At 42.3% G+C, this 16002-nt stretch overlaps 1 protein-coding gene across 7 annotated transcripts in view; it reads right to left on the minus strand.

Annotated features, from left to right (window-relative positions):
- LOC144670419 (RING finger protein 214-like) overlaps positions 1-11146 on the minus strand; it is a 48333-nt gene extending 37187 nt beyond the window's left edge. The window contains exons 1-3 of one of the 7 annotated variants that reach the window (XM_078532932.1): positions 11013-11146; positions 6699-7192; positions 2599-2749 (exon numbers count right to left, since the gene is read on the minus strand). In XM_078532932.1, coding sequence (XP_078389058.1) covers positions 2599-2749; positions 6699-7140 — 593 coding nt within the window. In that variant the 5' untranslated portion in view covers positions 7141-7192; positions 11013-11146. Of the gene's footprint in view, positions 1-2598; positions 2750-4677; positions 4902-6698; positions 7196-10753; positions 10933-11005 lie in introns of those variants that run through there. The other 6 variants (XM_078532923.1, XM_078532905.1, XM_078532898.1 and 3 more) reach the window with 6 other exon arrangements.
- Positions 11147-16002: the final 4856 nt, after the last annotated feature.

The raw sequence follows: 16002 nt of genomic DNA on the forward strand, positions 1-16002 counted from the left end.
ATCACCATTGTTCTAGAACTTGGGATTAGGGGGCCCGAGGGAGGGAACGGCATATACAAGCCAGTAGTTTTAATACATAAATACATTAACCCACTTGAACACAAAAATCAAGGTTGACATTCCAGGTCAGTACCGAGGGAGTGCTGCACTGCCAGAGGTGCTGTCTTTCGAATGAGACATTAAACCAAGGCCCAGCCTGCCCTTCCAGCTTGACATTAAAGGTCACATAGTGCTATTTGGATGAAGAGCAGGGGAGTTTTCCTTGGGAGCAGGGCCAATATTTATCCCTCAAACAACATAAAAACAGGTAATTAAGGGGAGATGGTGGTATAGTGGTAATGTTAGTAACCCAGAGGCCCAGGCTAACGCTCTGGGTTCAAAGCACACCACAGTAGCTGGTGGAATTTAAATTCAATTAATAAATCTGGAATTGAAAGCTAGTCTCAGTAATGGTGACCATGAAACTATCAATTGTTGTAAAAACCCATCTGGGTCACTAATGCCCTTTAGGGAAGGAAATGTGTCATCCTTACCTGGTCTGATGGTTGACTCTTAAATGTCCTTAGAAATGGCCTAACAAGCCACTCAGTTGCAGGACAATTATGGGTGGGCAACATACGCTGGCCTTGCCAGTGACACCCACATCCCCCATGAAAGAATATTTTAAAAATTGCTGTTTGTGGCAGCTTACTGTGTGTAAATTCATCCTGCGTTTCCTTCGTTACAAAGTGATTGAAGTTCAAAAGTACTTTGAGATATCCAGTGGTCGTAGTGAAAGGTGCTGTAGAAATGAAAAAGTCTCTCTTTTCTGATTTTAGCAGTGCATTTTCAAATTTGGTTTATCAATCAGATATTAACCTATCTAAATGAACTGTTTCACAGTACGTATGGTTGTGAAAGAGAGGTAGCTTTTTAAAAAAAGATTTACTGGCGTGTCACTTCAGCGTTCTGGGCAGAACATTTTCCAGTTCTGTTGTCCCAAGTGGGTATCCAGCATTCAGGTAAACTTTGGCTTCTGACGCCATCTTCACCTTGGAAGAATCCACAGGAAAAGGGTGGCATAAGGGGTAGGAGAGTCCATGTGGGGTGGGTAGAGGGGCTTAGGGTGACAGACATGAAGAGCCATGGGAGTGGGTAGAGTGGCATCAGGTGGGGCATATGGTGGCATGGGGATATAAGTGGTCTTAGGTGTTGGGTATAGGGGCATAGAGAGTATTAGGGTCCGGGGGGGGGGGGCATAAGGTTGCATAGCTTGGCATGGATGAAGCATGGGGAGTGTGAGAGGGGTGGGGGATAGAGGGCTGTTTCTTTTTAATGACTTTAATAAAGTGCTGGGGCACCGAAGGAGGCCTTCCACCCAGCCTGACTCGACACCTGGCAGCCTCTGCACTCGTTCTGTGGGCGGCGGACTGGACTTCTAATCCAGACCGCAAACCACCCAAAAATACGACCTTCCAGGCCTCTTTTCCTGGGTCAGGTTCACAGAGCCGGGAAACGTCCCAGTTCTGCGCACCCTATCTGGGAGTGAAAATCCAGGCCCCTATCTCTGTAACCTCCTACAGCCCGACAACTTTCCGAGGTCTCTGCACTCCTCCAATTGTAGCCTCTTGCGCACCCAGGATTTTCACTGCTCCAACGTTGGCAGCGTGCCTTCAGCTGACTACAGCCTATGCTCTGAAATTCCCTCCCCAAACCCCTCTAACTCTCTCGCCTCCTTTAAGACGCTCATTAAAACCTAGCTCCAACTTTACAACTCTCCCCACATGGGGCTTTGTGTCAAATTCTGTTTGACAATCACTCCCATGAAGCACCTTAGAACAATAAACTATGTTAAAAGCATATATAATTGCAAGTTGTTGCATAGGCTCAACAGTTAAGGAATACAGGTATTTAAAGCATTCTTTGCAAAGCCCTTTGACGTTACTTGCGCAGTCAAATCTGTGGTTGTGGGGTCAATACAAGCCTTGATGCTGATCAGCTAAAAAGAGATTGCTTTCAGCAGTTCAATGCTCTGATAAGATCTTATGGTTTAAATGAATACAAGATGGTGAGGATATAGATAGCATAGTGGTAATGTTACTGGGCTAGTAATCCAAGGACTGGACTAATAGTCTGGAAGCACAAGTTCAAAACCCACCTCAGCAACTGGGGAAATTAAATTACGTTAATTAAATAAACATGGAATAAAAAGCTACTCTCAGTAATTTACGAAACTACTGATTGTCATAATTACCCATCTGGGTCACTCACATCCTTGAGGGAAGGAAATCTGCCACCCTTACCCAGTCTGGCCTACATGTTTTGGGTTTGGAGTCAGAGTGTAGTTGACTCTTAACCGTCCTCTGAAATGGCCTCACAAGCCCCTCAGTTATATCCACTACGAGAAACTATGAGCCACTCAGGCTGGGGTAGTTCAAGAAGCCCGCTCACTACAACTTCTCAAGGGCAATTAGGAATAGGCAATAAATGCTGGCCTTGTCAGTGATGTCCACATCCCCTGAATGAATAAAAGAAAAAGCATGAGAAAATGGAAGAGTATAAGCTTGAGCAACCTTTACTGTTTTCACATCGACACGTAGAAAAATGCTTGCGGACTACCTTAGAGCAAGGTTTGCCAGTGCTGCATCGCAGTCTACAGTTGTAACTTGCCCAGACGCCTCCGGTGACACGTCGGTAGACATGGTTTCTGGAGACAGGTTGGCAGCTGCTGCCTTGGTTTTTTCATCCAAATCCATGGCTTTCACAGGATCTATACATTGACAACAGATTGAGATTTTATTTTAAAATGCCAGCTGTACAGAAATTTCACATATTTAAATTCATCCCCCTTATAAAACAGTACGTATTTTCTTGACATTCCTCCACACATCTCTGGGCACCTTATCTAAAAAGATTATCCAACTGTGACTTCCCCTCCAAGCCACACACCATCCCGGTTTAGAAATACATCGCCGTTCCTTCACTGTCGCTGGGTCAGAATCCTGGAACTCCCTTCCTAACAGCACTGTGGGTGTGCCTACGCCACATGGACTGCAGCGGTTCAAGACGGCGGCTCACCCACTCCTTCTCGAGGGCAACTAGGGGCGGGTAACAAATGCTGGCCAAGCCAGCGATGCTCATTTCCCAGAAACAAATGAAAAATGTCCAGTGATTCAGACCAAATAGCAAGCTCCCAGTGATGGTTGAAGGTGTCTGCCAATGCACATTCAATGACTTGATTTTTCCCCCCTCACCCCTGCCATGCAATGGGAAGGACAAAAGTGCCATTTCTCCACTTAACATTACCCCAAAAGCCTCCTGTTCTAGCTCATAGAATGTCACAGCACAGAAGGAGATCATTCTATTTCCTTTCGATTGATACCATTGAATCTGCTTCACTACCCTCTCAGGCAGCGTATCCCAGATCATTAACAACTCACTGTGTTAAAAGAAAAGTAATGCTTCCTCATGTTGCCTTAGGTTCTTTTGCCAACCGCCTTAAAGCTGTGCTCTCTGGTTACCAAACCAAGTTCTGCCACTGGAAACCGTTTTTGCTTATTTACTCAGTCAAAGCACTTTGTACTTTTGAACACATCTGGTTACGCCATTGACCAATAGGTAACCATCTCAACCTCGTCGTGCTCTCGAACATGGTTTGAAAACAAACAAGTTTCACGAAATATTTACATTTTTGGAGTGGCAAAAGAGCTGGTGAGACCACCACACACAAGAACATAGGAAATAGAAACAGGACATGGCCATTTGGTCTCTCTAGCCTGCTTTGACATTCAATAAGGTCATGGCTTTTCTAAGATCAGCTTCACATTCTTGCAGCATCCTTATATGCCTCGATTTTTGAACGCTAAGGGAATCGATCAGCCCGATCTTAAATGTGCTTAACAAAGGAGGCCTCTAGGGTGTTGAATTCCAAAGATTCACAACCCTGAATGAAGAAATTTCTCCTCATCTCACTCCAAAAAGAACCTTACCCAAACCATTACCTTAAAGAAAAAAACCTAGGCTGACAGTCCAGTAATGAGGGGAGTACTGCACTGTGGGAGGTGCCATCTTTCAGATGTTAAACCGAGGCCCCACCTGCCCCCTCAGGTGGATGTAAAAGATCCCATGACACTATTGCAAAGAAAAGCGGGGGTGGGGGGGTTCTTCCCAGTGTTCTGGCCAATATTTATCCCTTATTCAACATCATAAAGCAGATTAACCAGGTCGTTTTCACATTGCTATTTGTGGGAGCTTACTGTACGCATACTGGGTGCCACATTTCTGACTGTACAACAGGGATTACACTTCAAGAGAACTTCATTGGCTGCAAAGAGTTTAGGGACATCCAGAGGTCATGAAAGGTGCTATAATACAAGTCTTTCCTTTCCTCACAAAACCTCTGTCCTAGACGTGTGCTTGTATTGAAAACGGGAAAACACACATTGCAAGCAAAAAGGCTGATTTCTGAATTGATGCTTGCTTCCTACACTGAACAAAGCCTAAATGCCACTGACTTAATCGGTTAAAAAAAAGTATAAAAGTTTCAGCACCAAGCCTGCTATTTCACTTAAAAACACAAATTTATTCTTTATAATGCTAAAAATTCCACAGACCTCTCCAACCAAATTATGTAAAGCACCACACACACACAAAAAAAATCTCTTAAATCACAAACTATGCAGAGACAAAAATTCTTACCATGCTCTTTCAAACATACCGGTGCCACTTGTCTCCAGGGATCTCAATGCTACACAAAGAATCTCAGAACACCAAGCAGCAACAATGCAGTTCATTGGTGCAGCAGCGGAGCCTCTGTCGAGCTTGTTCCTAGCTGCAGGCCAATAAAGCTTCAGTGGGCTGTTCTGAGAGAGGCTCTTAGACTTGGCAATAATGCTGCTGATGTCATTTCCTCCCTGATCCAGCTAGTTTCAGATAGCATGTGTGTTTGGTTAAATGCAGAAAGTGAGAAGGTGTCATTAAGCAAAGTTGCAGAATATGTGTGTGTGTGTGTGTGTCTGTGTGTCTCTCCTTTGCCCTACTCTTCTTGCTCTGCTATAACTACAGCACAATGATTCCAGGAGCGAGTTTGAGTTTAAATTTGTCCCTCTGCTGGCCTATTTGCAGCTTTACATGGGTGGCACAGACAGTCACAGTTGCAGAATAGCAACAAGTAGTGATTCGCAAACATAAAAAAAAGAACTGTGAGATTTGCTAAAGTTAGAGAGAGAACATAAACTGCTGGAAAGTATTCAGTACAATCAGTCAGCATCTGGAAGCGAATGGCAGGTTAGCCAATGGGGTGACAGCCTTTAGCAAGTGTGGGGCCTGACAGGCATCAGTCAAAACGTGAATTTGCTTTCTCGTTCTAAATACAGATTAACCTGCTGTGTACTTAGGGCATATTCAGTGATTTACTAAAACGCTAGTACTTCTTAGAACTATTTAAAATGATTGTTACTGATGATTTGCAATTTAATCTTTTGCCTTTTGTAATAGGTCAGCCTTACGCCTTTCAAAATAAACGCAACTCCTGATATTAGGGACTTTTTTTGGGCATCGCCGATTCACCACGATATTTACATCAGCCCTGGGAGTGCTTTGGATAATTGGGATGTTCTAATAAATTAGAGCAATTCTACCGCCATATTCTGACTAACAAGCTCCAACTGTTGGTACGCATTCAGTACGAGTGTGTGGAGTAAAGAAGTGAACATCTGCAGAGGGAAGAGGTTAACATTTCTGACAAGGGCCTCTACCTCTTCAGAAGCTGATATTTCTAACACTTTCTGCTTTTATTTCTGATTTCCTGGTATTTTATTTTATTTTTTAAATTGCAATTAATTTGGGTTTTGAAGTAATATGGATCCCTGCACAAAAAACCCAGTCACCACTAAGTGTATTTTGTCTACAAACCACAAATTTATGCTAAACCTAAGTAAAATACTTGGGCAAAAGAAAAAAGTTAACATTTCGAGTCTATATGACTCCTCTCCTCTTCAGAGGCTCTGAGGAAGAGTCATATGGACTCGAAATGTTAACTTTTTTTTTCTCTCCACAGACGCTGTCAGACCTGCTGAGTTTTTCCAGCATTTTCTGTTTTTGTTTCCGATTTCCAGCATCCGCAGTATTTTGCTTTTAAAAAATACTTAGGACCCAGCTATAGGTTCAGAGCCAGCTGGCGTATTGCGTCCAATTCTGGGAATCACACTTGAGGAAGGATGTGATGGCTTTGGAGAGGTTAGGAATGAGATTTATTATAATGTTTCCAGGGATGTGGGGCTAGAGTTACGTGGATAGGCTGAAGGAGCTGGGGTTGTTCCCCTTGGAGCAGGGAAGGCTAAGAGGAGGATAGAGGTCTTTAAAATCATAAATGGTTTAGATAGAGTAAAAAACAGGAACGGTTTCCAATGGCTAAAAGGGTCGACAACCGGGGTGGGGGGGCACAGATTTAAGGTGACTGGCAAAGGTGCCAGAAGAGACATGTGGGCACTATTTCTATTAACGAGTGGTTAGGATTTGGAGGGTGCTTTATAGGGTAGTGGTTATAGATTCAATAGCAGCCTTCAAAAAGGGAATTGGATTAATACTTGATGGGCCAAATGGCCTCCTTCCGTGCTGGATGATTCTATGATTCTTACCCGCCACTAGGAACAGACCCTCCAATGGGAGAGATGGACAAAAAGATTACTTCTGAAATTGAATACCATAATATACTGTACCTGCAGAATACAGGCATTCTGGAGTGTCAACAGAACGAGATGAGGATTCCTTGTATAGATGTGCCTCTGTACCAAGAGGTTTCACACTTGCACTGATGTCATCTTCAACTGCACTCTGATGTCTGTCATGTGATAGGACTGTATCATCAGCTTTGATGTCTCTAGGAGTTTCAAGACTACACATCTCTGTATTTGTATCAGTATCACCTGAACTGTCGGTGTCGTCACCCAGGATCTGAACTCCATCTTGGTGCAGGCATGTATCACTGTCCTTTGTACCAGCTCCCAAAGTGTCAGGATTTTTGACAACAGCTAATGAATCATTCTGTTCTGGTAAACAATTTGCACATTCATTCGATTCTTTCTGTATGTGAGATGCAGCATCTAGCACCTTGTATTCCAGTGACACACCATTCCCTTCCTTAACATTGTCTCCAACCATTAGAGATCCTTCTGTAGACCTGGTTATTTCACCAAACGTCAGCTGGGGGCAACTGCTGAAATACAACCAAAGTAGGACAATTTGAAATAACATTTAGCTTTTAATTTTAAAGATATTTCATGACATACCAAAGAAAAAGCTAGGTTTCCTGCAACTACTTTGAAGAAATTACAAACTAAATTACATAACTTTACACTATTGGACCCAACTGGTCTATGCTGATGTTTATGCTCATAAATCTCCTCCCACCCTCTTCATCTAATCCTATCAAGATATCTTTCAGTTCCTTTCTCCCTCATACGTTTATTGAGCCACTCCTTGAAGTGTATCCTTGCTATTTTCCTCAACTGCTTCTTCTGTCAACACTGTCACATTCTACTCACTCTCCATCGCTGAATACATTTAAGGCTGGGATAGACAGATTTTTGGTCTCCTGACAAATTAAAAGAGAGGGGGAGCGAGCGAGTGGGAAAATGGAGTTTAAGTCCAAGATCAGTATTGAATGGCAGAGCAGGCTCGATGGGCTGTGTGGTCTACTCCTGCTCCTATTTCTCGTGTTATGGTTAAAGAAATTTCTCCTGAATTCCCTACTGCATTTATTAGTAGCTTTCTTATATTAATGGGTCCTGGTTCTACAAGTGGAATTACATGTGCAGTCCCCGAGCCAATTAATTCCCCACCCTCTGATCCTTTTTCACCTAAAGACTGCACTTGATCTGGACTCCCAGGGAGACTCCGTAAAACTGGAGATACTGATTCCTTTACATGCCTCAGCCCACCCTTCTTTTCCATTGAAGTAGAGAGAAAATCCTGAGATGTAGAATGGGCAGTCAATACAACATCATCCGTCTTGCACTACTGCGCAAAGCAACAGCCCCCACCTGCCCCAGCGCAGTATATAGATCTAACATAGTACATCTGTACTTTTGCCATTGGTACATGCCGGTTCAATATAAATTCATAAATCAGTTCTAGATGTAAAGTGGAGGGGTGCATTATGCTGAATAATGTCGCAAAGCCTCCAAATGGTTTTAGCCTTATTGTGTTCAAAGCAACACTGTATAGTATCCAATTTTTTTTCCCACAGTGACAAAGAGTGATATTTATTGATCCGAAAACCGATTGTAAGAACTCTATTCAGGAAAATTTAATCTAGGGCAAAGTTGGCAACGCACCTCAGCACCAGAATGACAACATTGAGCCCGTTCCGCCATTCAATGAGACCGTGGCTGATCTGTGACCTAACTCCATTACCCACGTTTGCTCCATATCCCTTAATACCTCTGGTTAACAGAAATCCATCAATCTCAGAATTCAAATGAACAATTGATCTAGCATCAACGGTTATTTGTGGAAGAGAGTTCCAAACTCCTTCCACTTGTTGCAAGTAGAAAAATTTCCCAACTTCATTATTGAAAAATCCTGCTCTTCGAATTTTTCAGGCTAGGTCCCCTCGTTCTACATACTAACCAGTAGAAATAGTTTCTACCCTACCAGTTCCCCTTAATATCTTGAAAACTCCAATCAAATCACTGCTTAACCTTCTAAATTCCAGGGAATACAATGCTAGTTTGTTTGATCTCTTCTCATAACTTAATCCTTGGAGTTCAGGTATCATTCTAGTAAATCTATACTGCACTCCCTTCAAGACCAATATATCTTCCCTAACACGTGATGCCCAGAACTGAACCTAGACATGAATAGCCTGTGGTTTAATGAATCACCACATCATTTTGTGCATATTTCAAATTGGGAAATAAACCAGATGCACTCAGAAGAATTATCAACTCGGCACTTTAAGACCATAATATATTGACTAAAACTGGCAAGGTGTCCCTGAGATACAAAGGCCTAAGCTACCTCAAGGAGGACTCTACTGGGTTATACCGGGGGGAGGGAGAGGGAGAGGGATCTTCAACTAGAATAGCTCAATTGGCTGATGGAACATCTTAACATGGCATGGGAAACAACAACAACTTGCACCTAGATAGCACCTTTAACATAGTAGAGTGACGCAAGGTGTTCCACAGGAGCATTATCAAGCAAATTTTGCCACTGAGCTGCATAAGGAGATATTTGGCCAGGTGAACAAAAGCTTGGTCAAAGAGTTAGGTTTTAAGAAGCGTCCAAAAGAAGGAAAGAGAGGCAGAGTGTCTTAGGGAGGGAATTCCAGATTAGAGCCTCTGTAGCTAGGCATAGCTGCAAAGAAGGAGATGGTGGCATAGCGGTATTGTCACTAACTAGTAATCCAGAGACCCAAGGTAATGCTCCGGGGAATATAAGAGCAGGGAGGTTATGCTGGAACTATATAAAACGCTGGTTAGGCCACAGCTAGAGTATTGCGTGCAGTTCTAGAATCCGCATTATAGGAAGGATGTGGTTGCACTAGAGAGAGTGCAGAGGAGATTTACCAGGATGTTGCCTGGGCTGGAGAGTTTTAGTTATGAGGAGAGATTGAATAGACTGGGGTTATTTTCCCTGGAGCAGAGGAGATTAAGGGGGGACATGATTGAGGTGTTTAAAATTATGAGGGGCACAGATAAGGTAGACAGGAAGGAACTTTTCCCCTTGGTGGAGGGATCAATAACCAGGGGCATAGATTTAAGGTAAGGGGCAGGAGGTTTAGAGGGGATGTGAGGAAGAATTTTTTCACCCAGAGGGTGGTGGGAATCTGGAACTCACTGCCTGAAAGGGTGGCAGAAACTTTCATAACATTTAAGAAGTATTTAGATGTGCACTTGCAATGCCATGGCATACAAGGCTATGGGCCTAGTGCTGAGAAATGGGATTATAATAGTTAGGAACTTGTTTGACCGGCGCAGACCTGATGGGCCAAAGGGCCTTTTTCTGTGCTGTGGACCTCTGTGACTATGACCCGGGTTTGAATCCCACCACGGCAGAGGGTGAAATTTGAATTCAAAGGCTGGTGATGACCATGAAACCAATGCTGATTGTTGTAAAAACCCATCTGGTTCCCTAATGCCCTTTAGGTTAGGAAATCTGCCTATCTTGCCATGTGACTCCAGACCCAATGTGGTTGCCTCTTAAAATTTCCTCGGAAGAAGGGCAATAAACGCTGGCCTAGCCAACAACGCACACATCCCATAAACGAATAACAGTAGAAATGGTGGAGCAATTAGAATATGTGACGCTCACATGACCAGAATTAGTGGAGTGCAGATAGCTTGCAGGGTTGTGGGGCTAAAGGAGATTCCAGAGACAGGGAGGGACTAGGCCATAGAGGGATATGAACACAAAGTTGAGAAAATTGAAACCGAGGTTGATTGTGGTGATGGTGTGGAGAGCTACCTTCCTTAAATGACTGTGGACAGTGCAGAGAGAAGGGGAGTTGCAATAGAAAGCAAAATGTGAACAGTAGCAAAGAAACATCAAACTTGAGAACACTGAAAATAACAGGTCAAATTACATTAATAAATGGAATAATCTGCCTCTGTAATTATTCACACGATGTTAACTTGAGCTCCATAGATATCAGTCAATATAAGAACTTTAAAAAAAAGTTTTAAATATTTAACAGAAAATTTAATTACGAAGCCTGGCACTAAATTATAAAACATCGCTTCAAAACAGATTAGTCACTACAAGGAAGTACCATTGTAAACAAAACGACATGTATAATAAACTTGTGCCAATGCAATGTGCGATTGTTATACAGTTTTAAACCAAACTAAATTCCTAAAATTATCTCACAAACATCTAATTCCGAGTAAATGGGGGAAGCAAAAGTAACTAATTAAATTAATTAGTGACCAGTTTCGGTTTGTGACTAAAATCTTTAAAGAGTCAGCGGGGCGAGAAATGACAGTGAAAGTAATGGAACAGCTTTTTAAAAAAGTTAGCAAACTTTATACGGCGCAGCGTCTGTTGTGGTTGCATCTTTTAGCACTGGAACAGACGGAAAAACCAGAAAACTCTCTGTAGCTGGAACCACAAGACTTCCTTAGCTCTGTAGTTACATAACGAAATGGAAGTCAAGGCATTGCAGTGACGATTTCCACAAAGTGCCTCTGACCGCAACGAACATGTGACATCAGTTTGTTGAGAAAGATATTTTGGGCGCCCCAGCAGTTGTTTAACGTTCTATTTCCTTTCCACTTATTTCTTATCTCTTCCCACCCCCGGAGTAATAAATTGGGTGCAATTGTTTATCCAAATTGTGACATTGGCATTTCCCTGTCTTTGAGGCCAGTTTCAGAATTCCCTTATTTATATGGGGGTGGGGGGGATTAGGAGGTTGGGAGAGGGGATTAGGAGGGGAGGGGAGGGGGGAATTAGGATTAGGAGGTTGGGAGAGGGGATTAGGAGGTGAGGTGAGGTAGGGTGGAGGGGATTAGGAGGAGAGGAGATTAGGAGGTGGGGGGTTTGGGGGGGGAGAATTTTGAGGGGGCACCTTTGGAGTTTCTTATTAATTAAGTTTCTCCCGCTTAATTTGCCTGTTTCTCTCACACTTCAAACAACAACTATATGTTTCTAAAAATACTATTTACACGTTTATCTGGCACAAATGTAATGCAACATCGTATGGAACTTGTGGTTAGGCTGTAATTTCAAAGTGTACAACACAATTGTACAAAAGCGGGTCGGCACCAGAGCAGTCAAAATGATAAGGTTGTATTAGCTACAGGGTTGAATTGCTGTGTAAATGTAGTGATTTCTTTGTAGCCAATTTCCTAACATCAGTTGATCACTCTGTGATTAATTATCCTTAGAGACTCAGTATTGGGCCTCCAATTTCACCATCGCTACAGTCACTCTGCCTACTGCATACAGATGTGATGAAAGAAAAGACAAAACCTACATTTGTACAGCACCTTTCACGGTTGCTTTACAGCCAATTAAATACTTTTGAGTTGTAGTCACTGGTAGAATGTAGGCAATGTTATCAAATGGTGGAGCAGGCTCAAGGGGCCGAATGGCTGTATGTATGTGCATATGTATGTGCATATGTCATTCTAGGTGGATGAGATGAGCTGGGCTAGATGGACTTTGTCATCCATAATTATCTTGCAAGCATAGGGTGGAATGATGGCTGGTGTTCTGTTTATTTTTTTGCTAAAGAAAGTTTACTGTGAGCAGGCTTTGTGGAGTAAAATTGCCAGGACACGAGTGCGTAATGGGCTCACAGTGAATCAGTAACCTGTTTTATCCAGCACATGATTCTCAGAAGTCTTTTCCATTGACTTCAATATTGTCCTTTTGGCTACTTACCTATTATCCCACTCTATCTTACTGCTTTTCATGACTTTGTTGAGGTATTGAAATATTGTGATGAAGTTGCGTTGCATAGTAGATATTGAAAATATATTGCGAGAAGCAGCAATCAGCAGAAAATTCAGACTTGCTGATCACGAAAACACAGATAAACTTGTGAACCATTCAGTCTTTGACCTCTGGCCTCTTAAAAGTTGTGTCGCACAGAGACACCTGAGGGCTCTAACACTTCTCACTGACAGCAAAGATCTATGTTGTTCAGTCATTCCACTTTGTTGCTCAAGTGTCATTTGATCTTTCTACTCTGTGAGGTTACTGATAAAATAGAATCCAATTACACCCCTTGCATGAAATAATTATATTAAATAATGTCATGTACACAGGCAGAAGAAATTCTTCTTCTACTCCTACAGAATATAAACGATCTTATGCGGTTTATCTGGATTGCAAATATTGAATCTTTCCCCAAATAGGAATTTATTGTCACCATTTCTCTCTGTTTTAATGTATAGAACATGTTAAGGAGGGCTGAAACAGTCACCATAAGACCATAAGACATTGGAGCAGAAGTAGGCCTTTCGTCCCATCGTGTCTGCTCCACCATTCATGAGATCATGGCTGACCTGATAATCCTCAACTCCACTTTCCTGCCTTTTCCCCTTAGCCCTTGATTCCCTTACTGATTAAGCATCTGTCTATCTCAACCTTGAAGTTACTTAATGACCCAGCCTCTACAGCCCTCTGTGGTAAAGAATTCCACAGATTCACCACCCTCTGAGAGGAGAAATTCCTCCTCATCTCTGTCTTAAATGGGTGACTCCTTATTCTGAGATTATGCCCTCTGGTCCTAGACTCTCTCAGAAGGGGAAACAGCCTCTCAGCATCCACCCTGTCAAGCCCCCTAAGAATTCAAATGTTCCATTAAGGTTGCCTCTCATTTTTCTGAACTCCAATGAGTACAGGCCCAACCTACTCAACCTCTCCTCATAAGAAAATCCCTCCATCCCCGGGATCAACCTAGTGAACCTTCTCTGGACTGCCTCCAATGCCAATATATCTTTCTTTAGATATGGGGACCAAAACTGTTCACAGTATTCTAGGTGTGGTCTAACTAATGCCTTGTATAGTTTTAACAAGACTTCCCCATTTTTATATTCCATTCCCTTTGAAATAAAGGCCAACATTCCATTTGCCTTCCCTAATACCTGCTGAATTTATATGCTAACTTTTTGGGATTCATGCACGAGGACCCCCAAATCCCTCTGTGCTGCAGCTTTCTGCAGTCTTCCTCCATTTAAATAATATTCAGCTCCTCTATTCTTCCTGCCAAAGTGCATAACCTCACATTTTCCCACATTATATTCCAACTGTCAAGTTTTTGCCCACTCACTTAACCTGTCTATATCCCTCTGTAGACTCTTTGTGTCATCCTCACCACTTGCCTTCCCACCTATTTTAGTGTCATCTGCAAACCTGGCGATAGTACATTCACTTCCCTCATCCAAGTCATTAATATATATTGTAAATAATTGAGGCCCCAGCACTGATCTCTGTGGCACTCCACTTTTACAGGTTGCCATCCTGAAAATGCCCCCCTTATCCCAACTCTCTGTCATCTATTAGTTAGCCAATCCTCTATCCATGCTAATATACTACCCCCAACATCATGGGCTCTTATCTTTTTAAGTAGCCTTATGTGTGGTACCTTATCGAACGCCTTTTGGAAATCCAAATATATTACATCTACTGGTTCCCCTTTATCTACCCTGTTTGTCACCTCCTCAAATAATTCTAATAAATTGGTCAGGCATGATTTCCCCTTCATGAAGCCATGCTAACTCTACTTGATTATATTATGCATTTCTAAATGCTCTGCTATTACATCCTTTATAATAGATAACATTTTCCCAATGACGGATGTTAAGCTAACTGGCTTATAGTTACATGATTTTTGTCTCCTTCCCTTTTTGAATAGGGGTGTTATATTGGCAGTTTTCCAATCCCCTGGGACTTTTCCAGAATCTAAGGATTCTTGGAAGATTACCACCACTACATCCACTATCTCTGTAGCTACTTCCTTTAATATCCTAGGATATAACCCATCTGGTCCAGGGGACTTATCAACCTTTAGCCCCATCAATTTCCCTAATACTTTTTCTCTCGCGATAGTTATTGCATTTATTTCCTCCCTACCTTTTACCCCTTGACTGTTTGGTATTTTTGGAATGCTATAAGTGTCTTCAACTGTGAAGGCTGATATAAAGTATTTATTCAACTCCTCTGCCATTTCCTGGTTCCCCATTATTATTTCCCCAGCCTCATTCTCCAAGGGGCCTATGTTCACTTTGGCCTCTCTCTTCCTTTTTATATATTTAAAGAAACTCTTACTGTCTGTTTTTATATTACTTGCTAGTTTACCCTCAAAGTTTATTTTCTCCCACTTTATTGTTTTTTTGGTCATCTTTTGATGGCTTATAAAACTTTCCCAATCCTCTGGCTTACCACTAACCTTTGCCACATTGTACATTATTTCTTTAAATTTGATACCATCCTTAACTTCCTTGGTTAACCATGGTTGGTGTACCCCCTTCCTAATCTCCTTCTTCCTCACTGTTGTGAGTCACGAACTATTTTCTTAAACATCTGCCATTGCTTAACAACTGTCTTTTCTTAACTCCTTTCCCAGTCCACCCAAGCCAGCTCTGCCCTCATTTCTTTGTAATTACGAAAGTCACCAAGATCAGTGTTATTGTCTGCCCAGTGCTATAAATAACTAATGGGATGTTTTCCTGTCAAATTAACAACATTCCACAACACTGTTAAAGTAAATTTTTTACCCTCTGGTTTGTTTAATAGTCACAATGGGATCACCTATACAAACTAACACTGCATTATATTGTTACTGCTCTTAATACTAATGACCCACGCTACATACATATTGGACAATACTTACAAACAGATGCCAACAATGGGTGTTACCATTTTACAAGCACCTTTCTGTGATTGGTGAGTCTTGAAAGGGGAAAAAATATCATGCGTGGTTGAAGGGGGAAGGGGTAATAAGGGGCCCAGAAACAGGCGAAGCACCATTGCCTGTGATTTCTCTCCCTGGTCCTGTCTCCAGCCTAGCAGGAGCTGCCTGGTCTCAGTGTCTGCTGCTACAACACTCCTTGTTATAGCCCTGGATTAGGGAATTAGGTTCTTAGGGTTGCCCACACTCCAGGATTGGCCTGGAGTCTCCAGGAATTGAAAATCAATCTCCAGTACACTTGTGTGTGCAACCCTGGAGAAAAATCATCGTGACATTAAAAAGGATTTTTTTTTTGTCATTTTCTTTGACATTTCTCTTCACCAGATATAAAAATATTGAAAATGGGGGCAAAAAGGCTGTGTGGCTGACAGTCAGGCATTATCCAATTGGCTAATGAATCCTTCTGCTTTCCAATTGGTGTAGGAAGGCAGTGCATCACAAGGATGGATGTGTTGGCCGACTAATGGCTGGAGCGTGGGGGCAAATCATGTGATGAAACCTCCAGGAATATATTTGACCATAGTTGGCAATCCTATCACTATCTCACTGGTCGATTACCACCTCCATGTTGGGTTGCCAAGCTTGGTTGGATATAGTTC

Source organism: Cetorhinus maximus, chromosome 2 (assembly GCF_964194155.1).
Source record: "Cetorhinus maximus chromosome 2, sCetMax3.hap1.1, whole genome shotgun sequence".
Taxonomy (NCBI): Eukaryota; Metazoa; Chordata; class Chondrichthyes; order Lamniformes; family Cetorhinidae; genus Cetorhinus; species Cetorhinus maximus.